The sequence below is a fragment of the Ranitomeya variabilis genome, chromosome 2 (genome assembly GCF_051348905.1).
Source record: "Ranitomeya variabilis isolate aRanVar5 chromosome 2, aRanVar5.hap1, whole genome shotgun sequence".
Classification (NCBI taxonomy): domain Eukaryota; kingdom Metazoa; phylum Chordata; class Amphibia; order Anura; family Dendrobatidae; genus Ranitomeya; species Ranitomeya variabilis.
The window spans coordinates 182,519,707-182,537,928 of record NC_135233.1 but is presented as its reverse complement, the minus strand read 5'-3'; the positions used below and the strand labels follow the sequence as shown (position 1 = coordinate 182,537,928).

The 18,222-nt window shown below is 44.1% G+C and overlaps 1 protein-coding gene across 1 annotated transcript in view; it reads right to left on the bottom strand.

Annotated features, from left to right (window-relative positions):
- The window catches only part of THBS2 (thrombospondin 2), a 471,688-nt gene that overhangs the window by 420,863 nt on the left and 32,603 nt on the right, over nucleotides 1-18,222 (bottom strand). The window contains exon 2 of the mRNA XM_077283271.1: nucleotides 5,440-5,511. Within this exon, the coding sequence (XP_077139386.1) occupies nucleotides 5,440-5,506 (67 nt within the window). The 5' untranslated portion in view covers nucleotides 5,507-5,511. The remainder of the gene's footprint in view (nucleotides 1-5,439; nucleotides 5,512-18,222) is intronic.

The following is an 18,222-nucleotide window of genomic DNA, read 5'->3' as shown; positions in this document are numbered from 1 at the left end:
AAGATTGAGTGGATGCTCAAAATAGTTGAAAAGAGACATGTCCCTACTGTATGATGTTAGTAACAGAAGATTTTTGGGGGCCTGTCGATAAGGCCTGTATAAGATTGAATGGATTATAAAAACAGTTTAAAAGAGACATGTCCCCTACTGTATGACATTAGTAACAGAAGAATGTTGGGGGGCGGGAATGGGAACGTACAACAGGATCAATAACAGGTTGGCTATGGGAGGTACAAGATCCAGGATCCAGTCTACAACTATTACTCATTTACCCACACCAAATACCAGACAGTGTTTGCTGCTCATCAGAACATAGGTATAACAGATGCGTGTTTCAAGCTAGGTACAAAAGATGGCTCTGAGAAATTGGATGCCAAAGATGCATATAATCTAAAAGATAGTCTCCAAACAGTTTCAAAGTGACATGTCCTCTACTATATGACATTAGTAACAGAAGAATTTTTGGGGGCCTGTCGATAAGGCCTGTATAAGATTGATAAGATTGAGTAGATGCTCCAAACAATTTCAAAGTCACATGTCCCCTACAGAATGACGTTAGTAACAGAAGAATATTTTTGGGCCTGTCGATAATTTTTGGGGGCCTGTGAATAAGGCCTGTGTAAGATTGAGTAGATGCTCCAAACAATTTCAAAGTCACATGTCCCCTACTGTATGACGTTAGTAACAGAAGAATTTTTGGGGGCCTGTCAATAAGGCCTGTATAAGATTGAGTGAATGCTCCAAACAATTTCAAAGTGACATGTCCCCTACTGTATGACGCTAGTAACACAAACATTTGGGGGGGCATGAATGGGAACGTACAATAGGATCAATAACAGGGTGGCTGTGGGAAGTTAAAGATCCAGGATCCAGCCTACAACTATTACTCATCTACCCAACACCAATTACCAGAGAGCATTTGATGCTCGTCAGAAGATAGGTGTAACAGATGCCTGTCTCAAGCTAGGTATAAAAGATGCCCGTCAGAAATTGGATGCCAAAGAAGCACATAATCTAGAAGATAGGCTCAAAACAATTTCAAACTCAGATCTTGCCTGCTGTATCACATTTGTAAAAAAAAAAAAAAAAAATGAATTTAATGCGCAACAGCACTGCCTACAGAACAATTTCAACGCCACTAAATTAAAAGGTTGGATATAGCGGGCTGTATCACGTTTATCAACAGAAAATATTAGAATTTTTTTGTAATACGCGTTAGGTCTGCAGACAGGTTCATATCACCACCACATCATGACAATGTGATATACGGCGGGCTGTATCTCATTCAGCAAAAGAAAATATTCAATTTTTTTAAAATATGCGTTAGGTCCGCAGACAGGTTCATATCATCACCACAACATGACACTGTGGGATACAGCAGGCTGTATCACATTCAGCAACAGAAAAAAATTTGAATTTTTTATAATGCACGTTAGGTATGCAAACAGGTTCATATCACCGCCACAACATGACAATGTGGGATATGGCAGGCTGTTTCACATTTAGCAACAGAAAAAATTCTACTTTTTTTAATGTGCCTTACGTCTGCAGACAGTTTCATATCACCACAGCAATTAATAACAAGGTGGGATACAGCAGGCTTTTTCACATTTAGCTATTGAAAAAATATTATATAGAATGCTATACTTGTGCATGGAGCACAACAGAAGCAGTGCACAACTCACTTGTTGGACATGTGTGCTGTTGGCTTTGTCTGTGGACCTCAGTAATGCCCCCCCAAAAAAAAAACAACAAATTCCGGATGTTAAATTTTACAGCCACACTTGACACTATCGAGCTACAATTTCTGACTGATATACAACCGCCTAACTAACTAGCTAAAATCTTGCTGTTAACAGTGGCAGCATCAGGAGCAACCTCTCTGCGCTGCTAGTGTCAAAATGGCGCTAAAACAAGATGTGCGCTATTTATATGGGGAGGGACATGTGATTTCAGCAGCCAATGACACAAGCGGTTGTGTCAGGACTTTGTGGGTGTTTCCTGCACCCTGATTGGCTAGCCACAATGTTCACACAAAGTTAGGAAAAAAAAACAATGCTGTGCTTACTAGAATGCAGCGCCTCTGAGCTCTGCAAACCCCCTCCCCTCATGAAACACGTACCAAAAGCTCATGATACACCACCACTATCATTGCTAAAGTGCTGAAGATATTTTGTGGCAATGCACTTTTACTGAATGTTTACCGATTTTATAAAATTTTGCTTGGGTTTCCAATCACGAATCCAAATGTGTCATATTCATGCCGAATTTATGTCTGGCGATCGTTTTCCAAACAAATTCGCTCATCAATAGTCAATATAACAGAAAATAACCAAAAGTTACACCTTTCTAAAAACTGCACCCCTCAAGGTGCACAAACCCACATTCATGAAGTTTATTAACCCTTCAGGTGCTTCACGAGAATTAAAGCAGTGTGGAAGGAAAAAAAAATTAACATTTTACTTTTTTCACAAAAAATTAAATTTGAAACCAATTTTTTTTATTTTTACAAGGGTATCAGGAGAAAATGGACCAGAAAATTTGTTGCACAATTTCTCCGGAGTACGCCGATACCCCATATGTGGGAAAATGCCACTGTTTGGGTCATGGCAGGGCTCAGAAGGGAGGGCGCACCATCTGCCTTTTTGAACGCAAAATTGACTGGAATCAATGGTGGCGCCATGGCGCGTTTGGAGACCCCCCTGATGTACCTAAACAGTGGAACCCCAGCAATTCTAACTCTAAACCTAACTCCAACACATCCCTAAACCTAATCCCAACCTTAACAATAACCATAACCACAAACCTAACCCTAACACACCCTCTAACAATAATGCCAACCCTAACCCTAATACCAACTTTAACCACAACTCTAACCAAAGCCCAACCCTAACCCTAACTTTAGGCCAACCCTAACCCTAATCCCAAATTTAGCCCAACACTAACCATAGCTTTAGCCCAACTCACTTTAGCCCAGCTCACTTTAGGCCAACCCTAACCCTAACTTTAGCCCAACACTAACTCTAACTTTAGCTAAATTGTTGCTGTGGCTTTGTGCTGGTGGGGCGGCGCGGTCTGGAGTCTTGGGGACTCAGTCTCGCAGCATGGGTGCTGTGGGGCAACAGGCCGTCCGCCCTGCTGGTGCATGGCCGCTGCGGCGGTGGTCGCCGCACGGCTCCGCTCCGTTAGGGCGTTAGGACCCACTACGAGGTTTGCCGTGAAGGGGCAGTGGGCTTCATACAGCCTGATCAGAATGTTAAACTGAAAACCTCATGTTCAGTATTTAAATTTTTGCCTAGCGGCTTTAGATCAACGTATGATTTTGGGATGTGCGGTTCATGCTCTCTTTTTTTTTTTTTTTTTGCACATAGCACTAACTTTAGCCCAACCCTAACCTTAATTTTAGCCCAACCCTAACCCTACCTTTAGCCCAACTCACTTTAGCCCAACTCTAACCCTAATGGAAAAATGGAAATACTTTTTTATTTTATTATTTTTACCTAACTTAAGGGGGTGATAAAGGGGGGTTTGATTTACTATTTTTTTTATTTTGATCACTGTGATAGAGTCTATCATAGTGATCAAAATGAAGCAATAGGAAAAATTTCCTATTATTGTCGTGTGCTGGCCGGTAGATCTCTGTGGGCGCACTGCGCATGCACCCGCCATTTTCTCCCGGAAGAAGATGCCGGCAGCCCGGAGGACTTCATGGGGGGATGAAGGGACTCTGGAGGTACTGAGGGGGATCGGGGACCACATCAGAGGAAAGAGAAACTAAATGGAAAATCTTATTTTTGCGGTCGCCGATATACCATCGCAATCGCATATCGCATATCGATCGCAACACTGGTGTAGGTAAAAACTAACCCAAATCATGTTCTCTGGGGTCTCAGCTACCCTCGTTAGCCAACACCCTGGAGAAATTCTGACTATGGGGGTGCTATACACTTATTTTGTCAGTGCCGTTAAAAAGCGGCACTGAGGCATAAGTACCCTTAGCTGCTGCCGTTAAAAGGCGTATCAGCGGTCATTAAGGGGTTAAAAAAAGGAGAAAAAAAATTATAAACATTTGAATCACCCACCTTTTTCTCCAATGAAAATTTAGTACTTAAAAAAACATATTGGGCATCACCAATTCTTGAAAATAAAAAATTATTTAACCTTTATACTAAGCGTCATAAAGAAAGGAAAAAAAATGTCAGAATTGTGGTTTTTCAGACACACTACCCAAAAAATGCTATAAAAAAAGCAATCAAAATATTGTGTGCACTCCAAATTATTAACAATAAAACCATCAGCTCAGGGAGCAAAAAACTTCCAAACCAGCTCTACTTTTGGAAAATGTAAAACTATTACAGATCTCTGGAGATAGTGGCACAAAAAATATCTGAATTTTTTTCACTACTTAAAGGGAACCTGTCACCAGGTTTGGCAGATATAAGATGAGGCCACGGCCTTTTAAGGCTTATCTACAGCATTCTATAATGCTTTAGATAAGCCCTCAATCCGACCTGAGAGATAAGAACCGGGGGGCGGTCCGGTTCGATGGGTGTCGCAAGTCCGAGTCCAGCAGAGGGCAGAGGAAAGTACTGCAGTGCGCAGGAGTGTGATGTCGGGGAGCCTGTGAAGCAAGCAGGAGGACGGCATTGCAAGACTCTTCGACACCAATCGGACCGCACCGCCCTGCAGATGAGTATAATAAAACGTATTTTTCTTCTCTTGCAGGTCAGATCGGGAGCTTATGTGCAGCATTATAGAATGCTGTAGATAAGCCCTGAAAGGCGGTGGCCATATCTTATATCGGCCAAAACAGCTGACAGGTTCGCTTTAAAACAAAAATTCATGCAAGTTCGACATCAGATTAATCATACTGACGCAGAAAATCTTGTTTCTTGGTTATTTTTACCATATAATGAATTTTGTAAAAAGAAAAAAAAAGTGGAATTGCATTTTTTTTACCATTTCATCACATGCCATTTGGAAATGTTTTCTTGATTTTCAATGACTTTCAGTACATTGTATGGCAAAATGGATGGCGACATTCAAAACTACAGGTCGTCCTATAGCTAAAAAAAAAAATTATAATAATTTCACATGGTTATATCAATTGAAAAAAAAGGGTTCTTGGTAGAAAAGGAGGGAAAATGCAAATATAAAAGAAAATTGGCTGCCGAGACAAGGGCTTAAGTACCGTATATACTGTATATTTACACATGGGAGCTGTGTGGTAGTTTTGCCATGCAGAAGAGAACAGTGAATTTTCATAAATCGCCAAAGATTCACTGTTTTAATGACTGTTTTTCTACTACAAAAATGTGTTTTTGACACACAGTTCTGGTCACACTACAAAACCACTACTTGTACATTAATCTTTACATGTTATTACCCCAAAAACTTCTTTGAATGATAATCTGATCCACGTTGACCTAAAGAGCTTACCTTGAGCATGAAGTGAAGCACAGAATGTAAAAAAAATGGGCAACCACATCAAGCTTCTTTTTAGCATAACTCCTATGTAGAAAAAAAGAAACAATTGAATACGGTACTAATCTTATCAGACTTTAATTTCCTTTAAAAACATAACAATTTAGAGATTTCTGTACAGCTGCAGGAAGTATGAACAACCTTATCTTCGAACATTAGAATAAATTTGACAAAGGTGGATTTTAGTTCTTTATTTATTTTATGCTAGTTTCCTAATGATATTTTGTTCTGTATATATAGTAGTCAGTGAACTGTACCCAAATTATGAGGCACTTGTCCCTCCACTTTAGGCAAGTTTATACACTGTGGATATGGACAAACAGGAGAAAAAAACAATCAAGCAGTCCAATACAATATAAAAATGTAAACACTTTATTAGTAATAATAATAATAATAATAATAATAATAATAATTAGTATAAAAAAAAGAGAACAGGTTTGAGAGGGGAGAAAAAAGTGCAAATGTGTAGTCAAAAATGAGGAACACAATGTGCAGGCTGCGGTCACATAGTATAAAGAATATATTCGGCAAACAACTGTGGCGCCCCAGGGTCCTGGTTGTCACGGTAGCATTGCTTTCCTCACGGAAGAGTGATGTTACGCTTGAAGGCAAGAAGGGATAACTGCAAGCAGGTACCACAAACATGCAACACATTCACACTCCAGTCCACCAGGGGGAGCTTTTGAACCTACTTGCTAGGTGACACCCCATACATAACTAATACTAACTGGTAGTCTGTAGGGAGAGTCAGTGAGTTCCTGCCAGAGACACAGAGGGAGAAGGAGAACAGTCTTGCCAGGAAACAGACTGGATCAGTCTGAGGCAGAGGAAGGTTTTACAGAGCTGTGTAGCCGCAGTGCAGCAGTTTCTGGAAAGAGACATTCAGAAAGCCGAACTGATAGCAGTGAACGTGCAGGAGAGCAAAGCACAGGAGAAGATACCAGTGGGAGACCAGCCCCGAGCAGGCTGCCTCCATCTGAGGCGCAGAGACCGGTAGCCGGAACACCAAGGTTGTAAGGACCTCTATGACTTACATCAGAGACCGGCAGGACAGCTGAACTCTACATTACCTGTCCGACCTAATACCCAGGAGGCACAGTGGCACCCCTCAGAGGCTGGGGCCTCCACAGTCACCAGATCTGAACCCAATCGAGATGGTTTGGGTGAGCTGGCCCGCAGAGTGAAGGCAAAAGGGCCAACAAGTGCTAAACATCTCTGGGAACTCCTTCAAGATTGTTGGAAGACCATTCCCGGTGGCTACCTCTTGAAGCTCATCAAGAGAATGCCAAGAATGTGCAAAGCCGTCATCAAAGCAAAAAGTGGCTACTTTGAAGAACCTAGAATACAAGACATAATTTCAGTTGTTTCACAATGTCCTGATTTCTTAGATCAGCCAAGACTTCTACCATGAGTTTTGTAAAAACCCTGGGAGCTGACGCTAGAACGAAGGGTAGGCAGCGGAACTGGTAATGGTAGAATTTTCCCTCCATTTTTACCGCAAATCTCAAGAACTTTTGATGGTCTGGGTGAATTGGCACATGGTAGTATTCATAATCTTATAATAATAATCTTTATTTTTATATAGCGCTAACATATTCCGCAGCGCTTTACAGTTTTGCACACATTATCATCACTGTCCCCAATAGGGCTCACAATCTAAATTCCCTATCAGTATGTCTTTGGAATCCAGAGTACACATTACCATGCCTTTCCTCAGAAGGGGAATAGTTGACCGAATCGACTCCATTTTGAATCTTTTGTATGTTACCCATTTGTTTAAGTATTTTAAGTTTATTATTGTTCTTGACTCTCCCGATGGTTTTATTATTGAGAAAAGATTTGAGTAGTGACCTCTGTGCTCCTCTTGAGGGGGTACTGGAAAAATTGCTGCCATGTCCAGGAGGTCCTAGATGTCTGACCACATGGGGGACGCCAAATTTAGATGGGAGCTGGAAACTAGGAATCTTTCGGGATGCTGAGACATGAATTCTATCCTGTACCCCTGTGATTCCACCTGTAAGACCCACGGGCTTGTGGTAACTTCCTGCCATCCCCCTAGAAACTCAGATAGCTGGCCCCCTACTCTGATGGCATCATTTTCTCCGGTAGTTAGACCCCGAACCCGAGTAGCTCGAGTCTTTGTTTTTGAACCTGCTCTCTCCCCCTTTTTGATAACTCCATCTACCTTGCTTCCCTTTCCCCCTGTAATCTGGCTCTTGATTATAACGGGGTCTACGAAAGGGCTGAAATCTTTTAGGCTTGTCTTCAGGGAACCCTTTTTTTTACGTCTGAGGCCTTCTCCAAAATATCATCGAGGACAGATCCAAAGACTCAGACCCGGAAAAGGGTATAGAACAAAGTTTGTTCTTAGAATGCATATCTCCTGACCAGCTCTTGTGCCAAATAGCTCTTCTGGCTGTATTAGATAGGAATTGACTCCTAGCCACAAACCTAACTGATTCTGCAGAAGCATCTGCTAAAAAAGTGGTTGCCAGTTTTAACAGAGGGAGAGACAGTTTCCCTAGGAGTTTTTGCTGATAACTGATCTTGGAGATCATCTATCCACAGGTGCATGGAGCAAGCTACTGATGTCGCCGCTGAACTTTCCCAGGTCCTTTTAAAAAATGCTGTCTGACTTTCTGTCCATGGGCCCTTTAAGGTTAGAGGAGTCTTCAAAAGGAATTGCCATCCTTTTGGACACCTTAGCCAGCGGGATGTCTATTTTAGGAATGTCCACCCATTCCTTGACCTCTTCTGGGTCAAAAGGTAAGCAGAGTCTGAAGTCCTTGGGAATGGTTAGTCTTTTCTCTGCCTCCTCCCATTCCTCTAAAATCATAGAGCGGATATGGGAGTTTACCGGAAAGACTTTAGAAGTCTGGGAGCGTAACCCCCCAAACATTTCATCTTGTACCGAACACATCGGTTGAGGCTCTTCAATTTGCATAATATGCCTTACTGCCTCTAAAAGTTCTCCTGTGTCTGCAGCGGAAAACAAGTATCTTCTTCCTTTCCCTGGAAACTCTACTTTTCTCCTCCTCCAGATCTGAGCCAGAAAGGGATGAGTCCACTGAGGAAACCTCTTCTCCTGGCCTCTTCCTGGATCTTTCTGAAGGTGACGGTTGAGGGGGAACCAAGCCAGATACAGAAGCCTGAACTTCCTCTCTTATAATGGCTCTCATATTAGACATAAGAGAAGCCTGCTCTTCTCCTACAATCTTGCAAGTGCATGTCTCACATAGGGATTTCTGCCAGGCATCCTTCAGCTTAGCTGTGCAAATAGGGCATTTCCTATTTTTGCTGGGCTTCTTTATGGTTTTCTCTGGCAAGGAGGAGACCTACAAAATATATAAATGCCACTACTACCGTAGAACTGTGCTGTAATAGAGTTTTAGAGCTACTGCCCTATCACTTACGTGTCCGAGGACCTTCTGACCTCCATCAGACCTAGATGAGTCCTCCATGATAGTACAATGAGGATAGCATGTAGCACAGCCTCCTCATACCTTTAGGCTTCCTGGTTGCCGCGCTCCTTTCTGGGTGATCCGACCACTCCGGAAGTGTTCTCCATGGAGGAGACGCCGCCCGCCCCCCTCAGCCGTGAACCGAAAGTGACGCGTGGCCAGAACTGAGAGCGGTGTATCATGAGCAGAGTTCCCCCGGAAAGATCCGCGATCAGCAGAGGCGTTCCGGAGTATCGATACCACAGGGGGCACGACGGAAGGGTTGAGAAGAAGGGGGAAGCGACCCTCGGACCAGGAGCAGCGCTGCACTGGTAAGCAGAGGGACCCTCGGGTGGGTGTCGGCCTGCGGGTGCCTCATGGCGGGAAGGGTGAAGCTGAGCCCCCCTGATCCACACCTCCCACACAGAACCGTCGGTCTCCTCTCGTCCGTTCCTATCCATCATGGGACAGGAAAAACACTGAAAGGTGGTAGGGGGAGGGTCCTTTTAACCTCTTGTGTTTCCTGTCCCAAGACGGATAAGAAGGACGTCCTCCAGGGTGCTGTCAGGTGGTGACCTGGAAATGTGAGTTAATATACCTCTCGATATCTTACATCTCCAGCAAAGTGGAGATTCAACTAGGCCTAAATGAAAAAGTCTCTCCGATGTAAAGTACCATCGTGACAGTATTTTATACGCAGATTCCTGGAGTAAAATTCATCTAGAAAAGCCGTGGGAGTTTGAACAGATTTTTCTGTATATCTTGAGGTGATAGGAAAATTTTGAGTTCAACTTCCCAAGAATGAAGAAATATTGGTTTAGTATTAATTCTGGAGCTTAAAATGTTATCATAGATCTTCCATATTAGTCTCGGAATAGGTGGTTTAATTTTCTTCAGGAAATCCAACCAAAGCCACTTGGAGGGTGGAGTGGATAATGTTTTAACCTGTGTCATAAAATGGGACACATGTATCTGTTGGAGAAAATTACATGGACGGTTTGAAGCTTCTAAGGGCCATGAATTACTACAAGGTATCTTGTTATTTAGTAGATTGGAGATTGGTTTATTTGGAAGAGAGGACCAAAGACCGTAGGGGGTCTGTGAAGTCTGAGTTATAAATGTATGGGATCAGGCCGATTGGGATTTTATCAAGGAAAAGACCAGTGGGTGGGTGGTTTGGTATCAATGAGCGTTTAATTAGAATGGTCGTTGAAAGAATTTCATCAAAGCTAATTTTTGAAATAGGGTGGTTTGTCCATAATTTTCTCATGTCTTGGCCTAATAATTGTATTTGTAATTGCTTGTGTGTTTTGATCTACCAAGTGTGTTAGTTTTATCCATCTTGCTATATGTATGGCTTGATAATAAGAGATAAGGTTGGGAAGTCCCAGACCCCCAAGCTGCTTCGGAAGGATAAGTGTCTTAAAAGGCAATCAGGCTCTTTTAGATTTCCAGATACATTTTGAAATAATTTTGTTTAGGGTGTTAAAGAATGATTTCGGTAGTGAGATTGGGACCATGTTCATTAAATAGAGGATTTTGGGTAGGATATACGATTTGAATATATTAACTCTACCCATCCAGGATAGGAAGGGCAAATCGAAAGAGGCAAATTGTGTTTTTGTGGAAAAGGGCATTTGGATCCTCAGAAATAAAAATTCCTAAATATTTAATTTTATCTTTAGGCCATTTAAAGGACATAGAATTTTTGAGCAAGCGAATATCTATCATGTCAGCTGAAATATTGAGGGCTTCAGACTTATCAAGGTTGATCTTAAAATTAGATAGTTCCCCAAATAAAAAGAAGGCCTGCAACAACTTTGGGAAGGCGGTCCCCGGGTTGGAAATCAATAGGAGGTCGTCCGCAAAGGCCGCCGCTTTTACTTCTAATTGGTTGATTCTAAATCCTCTAATTATTATTTATTTATTTATATAGCACCATTGATATCACTATCTTGCCTAATATATTGTATAATAGTCTCCATTACCAAAATAAATAAGGAACGGGAGAGAGGACAACCCTGCCTCGTACCATTGCATATCTTAAAAGACTCTGATAGAATGCCATTTACTCTAACTCTAAGGTTGAACATACAAGGACATTATGGCTTCAATAAAAGGAGCAGGAAAGGCAAATTTCTGCAGGACAAATGTCAAAAAGCGCCAACTTATACGATCAAAAGCCTTCTCAGCATCTGCTGTAGAAAGAATCGTGATGGGCTGATGAGTATATTTCACGTAAGAGATGGCCTGCAGAATCCTAGTGGAGTTATCTTTACCCTCTCTGCCTCTTACAAACCCAGCCTGGTCGGAATGGACCAGATCTGCCAATACTAGATTGATCCTAGTTGCCAAGATCTTGGCCCATAATTTGACATCTGTGTTAAGCAATGATATAGGATGGCAACTGCTACATAGGGTGTCATCTCTCCCCTCCTTAGGAATGATTGTGATATAGGCTTCTAAAGTCTTGGGGGGGAGGGGTTGTGCCTCGCAGAAAAGAGTTGAAGAGCTCAATCATGCACGGGATTAAAACATCTGCAAATTTTTTTAAATAAATAATGGGAAAACCATCTGGGCCTGGGGTTTTCCCGTTCGGGATTTCCGCTAATGTGTCTTTCACTTCCTGGATCGTAACTTCCTTCAGGAGTATAGCTTGACCCAAAAGGGAAACCCCAGGCAGAGAGAGCAAGGCGAGGAAATTGTGAATGTTCTGTGAAGACTTATAGGGGTCGACCATTGAGACGGGTGTGTCTAAATTATATAATGAGTGGTAATAGTTTTGAAAGGCTTTAGCTAAATCTTTCGATTCGCTTATTCGAACGTCTCTGTTTATGCGAATCTGTTTTATGAAATATTTCTCTTTTTGCTTCTTAAGCATTCAGGAAGTAAATTTGCTACCCTTGTTGCCATGCATATAGATTGTTTGTCTACATTTTGCAAACATTTAGCCAGTGTTTATATTTAGTAAGTCTTTAAGTTTACAACGCAGGGAGGACGGGTCTGCCAATGTACGCTCAGACCTACCCTTCAATCAGATTTAATGAGTTTAAATTGTGTAAGATGTTTTTCCTCGTTTAGTGATAATGATGACTTTCCATTTGATGTATCAAGATTCGGATTTAATGTTAAATTAAAATCTCCTCCCAAAATCAAAAGGCCCTCCTTAAACAAAGCCAGTGTTTCTAAAGCTGAAGATAACCAACGTGCCTGTCCCGTGTTAGGCCGGTTTCACACGTCCAGATAATTCCGGTACCGGAGTTATCCGTGTCCGTGTGCTCACATGGCACATCAGTGTGGCGCCTGAGGACCACACAGACCGTGCAGGAGAGACAGCGCTACAGTAAGCGCTGTCCCCCCGCGTGTGGTGCTGAAGGCGGCATTCATCCCCTGCAGGAGAGAAGAGATGAAAGTTCAAGTTTTTGTTCTTTTTTGTTAAAAATAAAGTTTGCTGGTGACCTCACACCTCCCATCCCCAGTGCGCCGCCCGGCCCCTTGCAGAGAAATACTCACCCAGCTCCCGAAATGTCTCCTCAGCGCTGGCAGCTTGTCAGCGGTCTGTGTGAGCGGTCACGTGGGACCCCTCATTACAGTGATGAATATGCGCATATTCACCACTGTAATGAGCGGTCCCACGTGACCTAAACATTGAAACGCCCCACAAGTGACACCATTTTGGAAAGTAGACCCCCTAAGGAACTTATCTAGATGTGTGGTGAGCATTTTGACCCACCAAGTGCTTCACAGAAGTTTATAATGCAGAGCCGTAAAAATAAAAAAATCACATTTTTTTCACAAAAATGATTTTTCGCCCCCAATTTTTTATTTTCCCAAGGGTAAGAGAGGAAATTAGACCCCAAAAGTTGTTGTGCAATTTGTCCTGAGTACGCTGATACCCCATATGTGGGGGTAAACCACTGTTTGGGCGCACCGCAGAGCTTGGAAGAGAAGGAGTGTCGTTTTACTTTTTCAATGTAGAATTGGCTGGAATTGAGATCGGATGCCATGTCACGTTTGGAGAGCCGCTGATGTGCCTAAACAGTGGAGACCCCCCACAAATGACACCATTTTGGAAACTAGACCCCTTAAGGAACTTATCTAGATGTGTGGTGAGCACTTTAAACCCCCAGGTGCTTCACAGAAGTTTATAACGTAGAGCCGTGAAAATAAAAAAAATCGCATTTTTTTTTACAAAAATGATCTTTTTGCCTCCAAATTTTTATTTTACCAAGGGTAACAGGAGAAAATAGACCCCAGAGGTTGTTGTACAATTTGTCTTGAGTACGCCGACACCCCATATGTGGGGGTAAACCACTGTTTGGGCGCATGGCTGAGCTCGGAAGCAAAGGAGCGCCATTTGACTTTTCAATGCAAAATTGACTGGAATTGAGATCGGACGCCATGTCGCGTTTGGAGAGCCCCTGATGTGCCTAAACAGTAGAAACCCCCCAAAAGTGACCCCATTTTGGAAACTAGACCCCCCATGGAACTTATCTAGATGTGTAGTGAGAACTTTGAATGCCCAAGTGCATCACAGAAGTTTATAATGCAGAGTCGTGAAAATAAAAAATATATTTTTTTTAACAATAAAGAAGTTTTTATTTTCACAAGGGTAACAAGAGAAATTGGACCCCAAAAGTTGTTGTCCAATTTGTCCTGAGTATGCTGGTACCCCATATGTGGGGGTAAACCACTGTTTGGGCGCACGGCAGAGCTTGGAAGGGAAGGAGCGCCATTTTGGAATGCAGACTTTGATAGAATTGTCTGCGGGCGTTATGTTGCGTTTGCAGAGCCACTGATGTACCTAAACAGTAGAAACCCCCCACAAGTGACCCCATTTTGAAAACTAGACCCCCCCAAGGAACTTATCTAGATATGTGGTGAGAACTTTGAATGCCCAAGTGCTTCACGGAAGTTTATAATGCAGAGTAGTGAAAATAGAAAATATTTTTTTTTCCACAAAAAAGATTTTTTAGCCCCCAAGTTTTTATTTTCACAAGGGTAACAAGAGAAATTGGATGCCAATATCTGTTCTCCAATTTGTCCTGAGTATGCTGGTACCCCATATGTGGGGGTAAACCACTGTTTTGGCACACGGCAGAGCTCGGAAGAGAAGGAGCGCCATTTTGGAATTCAGACTTTGATAGAATTGTCTGTGGGTGTTATGTTGCGTTTGCAGAGCCCCTGATGTACCTAAACAGTAGAAACCCCCCACAAGTGACCAAATTTTGGAAACTAGACCCCTAAGGAACTTATCTAGATATGTGGTGAGAACTTTGAATGCTCAAGTGCTTCACAGAAGTTTATAATGCAGAGTAGTGAAAATTAAAAAAATATTTTTTTTTCCCACAAAAAAGATTTTTAGCCCCCAAGTTTTTATTTTCACAAGGGTAACAGGAGAAATTGGACCCCAAAAGTTGTTGTCCAATTTATCCCGAGTACGCTGATGCCCCATATGTGGGGGTAAACCACTGTTTGGGCACACGGCAGAGCTCAGAAGGGAGGGAGCACCATTTGACTTTTTTAGCGCAAAATTGGCTGTCGTGTTTGGAGACCCCCTGATGTACCTAAACAGTGGAAACCCCAAAATTATAACTCCAACCCTAACTCCAACACACCCCTAACCCTAATCTTAACCCGATCCATAATCCTAATCACAACCCTAACGATAATCACAACCCTAACCCCAAAACAGCCCTAATCTCAACCCTAACCATAACCCTAATCAAAACCCTAAATCCAACACACCCCTAACCCTAATCCCAACCCTAACCCTAATCCCAACCCTAATCCCAAACGTAACCCTAATCCCAACCCTAATCCCAAACGTAACCCTAATCCCAACCCTAATCCAAACCCTAATCCCAACTCTAACCCTAACTTTAGCCCCAACCCTAACCCTAACTTTAGCCCCAACCCTAACCATAACTTTAGCCCCGTCGTCACAAAAAAAGTTCAATGTAACCTTTTTTTTTGTACGTCGCGTCCACCATTTCCGCGCATGTGTGGCCGTAACTCTGCCCCCTCTTCCCCCGGACATAGACTGGGCAGCGGATGCGTTGAAAAACTGCATCCGCTGCCCACGTTGTGCACAATTTTCACAACGTGCGTCGGTACGTCGGGCCGACGCATTGCGACCGCCCCGTACCGACGCAAGTGTGAAAGAAGCCTAAGGCTACTTTCACACTAGCGTCGTACTCGGCCCATCGCAGTGTGTCGGGCCGACGCACCGACGCTAGCGTTGTAAGCGCCACACAACAGGTGCAGCGGATGCTGTTTTTTCAACGCATCCGCTGCCCCATTGTGAGGTGCGGGGAGGCGGGGGCGGAGTTCCGGCCGCGCATGCGCGGTCGGAAATGGCGGACACGTCGCACAAAAAAGTTACATGTAGCTTTTTTTGTGCCGACGGTCCGCCAAAGCACGACGCATCCGTCGCACGATGGATGCGACATGTGGCAATCCGTCGCAATGCGTCGCTAATGCAAGCCAATGGAGAAAAAACACATCCTGCAAGCACTTTTGCAGGATGCGTTTTTTCTCCAACGACGCATTGCGACGGAAGCCAAAAAACGCTAGTGTGAAAGTAGCCTAACTCTAACCCTAAATTTAGCCCTAACCCTAACCCTAACTCTAACTCTAACCCTAGCCCTAACCCTAACCCTAACCCTAATTTTAGCCCCAACTCGTCTCTCCTGCCGGCCGGCAGATGGCAGCAGATGGCGGGCGCACTGCGCATGCGCCCGCCATGAGGATAAAGCCGGCCGGCAGGAGGAGACGGAAGAGGACCCAGGGACACCGGGTGAGTATTATAGGGTCCCCGAATCCCCCTATTTCTCTGTCCTCTGATGTGCGATCACATCAGAGGACAGAGAATTACAGTTCGCTTTTTTTTTTTTTTTTTGCGGTCGCCGGTAAACTGTTAATTACCGGCGATCGCAAAACAGGGGTCGGTGCAAACCGGCACCGCGGCATAACGCGGTGTAACGCAGTCCGTTAACGCCGCCATTGAATCCAATGTCGGACGCATCGCTAGCGCACGCCCACAATGGGAGTGCGCTAGGGATGTGCCGTCATTGAGTGACGGACCCTGTGACGCGGGCTGCAGCGTTTCCAGGTCCATCACCGCTAGCGCAGATAGAGCTAGCAGATGCTCTATCTGCGCTAGCATGCTGCCATACTGGCACTTGCGTTAACAGAAGCCCGTTGACGTATGTGTTAAACGGGCTGCTCTTAATGCAATGTGAACCCGGCCTTAGACAGAGTGGAGGGAGTCTTGAAAAATCTGAAAATTCGTATCTCCATATGTCAGTGGGGATTTTTCTCTGGCCCCTGCTAAAATTGCTGCAGTGTCGAGGTAATTAAGAAGTCCACAAATTATATCTCTGGGCGGTTCAGAGACTTTAGGTTTCGGTCTAAGCGCTCTATGAACTCTCAATAATGATGGTATCTGCTTGATTCTGGCTCAGTATGGAGGAAAAGATCTCTTTGCAAACTTTATTTAGAGATTCTGGGGCAAATAACTCTGGTATACCCCTTAGGCGTATATTTTTCCTCCTGCTCCTGTTCTCTTAGTCTTCCATGGCCAGAGAGACCGAATTTATATGTTTTTGGTGGACCAGTAAGTGCTCTCTTAACGCATTAGGGTATGGTTCCACGGTCAGGAAACGCTGCTTGTTTGACGCTGCGCAGAGCTGCAGCGTCAAACACGCAGCGTCCAGATGTTCCAGCATAGTGGAGGGGATTTTATGAAATCCCGTCTCCACTATGCGTGGAAACCCGCACGCGGCGGCCCTGCGACTCCGGACATGCTGCGCGTCTTTTCAGATCGCAGCATGTCCGTACACCTTGCGGGGACGCAGCGTCCCCGCAAGGCATATCACAGGGCCCTATGGGACAGAGCGATCATCCCGGATGTGAAGAGTTAACACATCCGGCATGATCGCGTCCCAGAAAGGGGGCGGGGCTTAGCGCCGAGCGGCTTCGCCGCTGCGGCAATACCGCCGGCCATCCTGACCGTGGAAACATACCCTTAGAGGTTTCAATTAAGCGTCTGGGTGCCTTCTAATGCTTCAACTCTATGGCCGATATTTTTCATGTCGGACCTTAAATCCGCGACCTCTTCAATCAAAGGTTTCATGCTTGTGGCTAAAAGTTTTATCATAAACTTTTGTGAGATAGGAACCTGGTCGTCTGTTGTAGATTCACATTCTGACTCATCTGGGCTAATATCCGAATTTTCAGGGAGTGCAGGGGGCTCAATGTCCTGCCCTTGTAATTTGTCTATGGACCGCCGAGCCTCTGATTTTTTCACTAGAAATTTATCAAGTTCTCCATGTGAGGTTGACTTTAGGTTCATAGAGATATTTCTGGTTAAACTTTTCGCCCGTTCTTTACTGGAGCGTACCATTCCTTTAGCAAATTTATACGGGCATGCTGTGATCACTCGTTGGGCCCACAGATGTGGTTAAATAGACATATTTATGAAGTGAACATTATGTATTTGAGATGACCAGCAGATGGAGCACCTCACTCAAAAATGAGAAAAATGGCCACAGAACGATTTAATGTCCCTATTGATAATCTTTCAGGCAGGAACTTAATTGAATTTTGTGAAAATTAGTCCAGTTCAATTACAGCCATTTCTCTCAGGCAGGGAACATAAAACTGTATCCAGACTAAATTTAATTGCGTTTCGCCAGCGGTGCATACCACAGAAGTGCCTCTATTTTCAGGTACACCGAATACAGCGAATGTCCAGCCCGCCGCTAGCAACACAATTGGAGATGCTGCCGTCAGGTGGCAAGCGTGTCCGCTCCCAGTTCCTCCCTCTCCGCCACGTCCGAGAACCCGGAGCGTCTCCGAAAGCAAGCCCCCAAAAGCATGAAAACGTCGCCGCGATCTCAACAGGTAAGCGGGGAAGCAGTCGACCCTCCAGGCGGGAACTGTGGGCGGGAGCTGTGGGCGAGATAACTCCCTGTGTATGTCTCAGTTCTTCGGTTGGCCTCAATTTATCAGCGGGGTGCCTGATGCTCCGGGAGAGACCCGCTGAAATGTCTATATATGGGTAGCACTGCAATCCCACGATGTGGACAGGCCCGTTAGTAAGGCGGGAAGATGGCGGGCGGCAGGTACCTGTGCCAGGCCTCAAACGTCTCCGCCGCGACTGCAGCAACAAAAGCAGCTCCAAAATGGGGAAAAACTCGCCTCCAGGTCCTCTATCATTCCCTTGCTGTCACAGGAAAGTCTGGGTGGATCACCAAAGACACAATAAATGGCTAATTCTCGTGGCAGTGAGAGG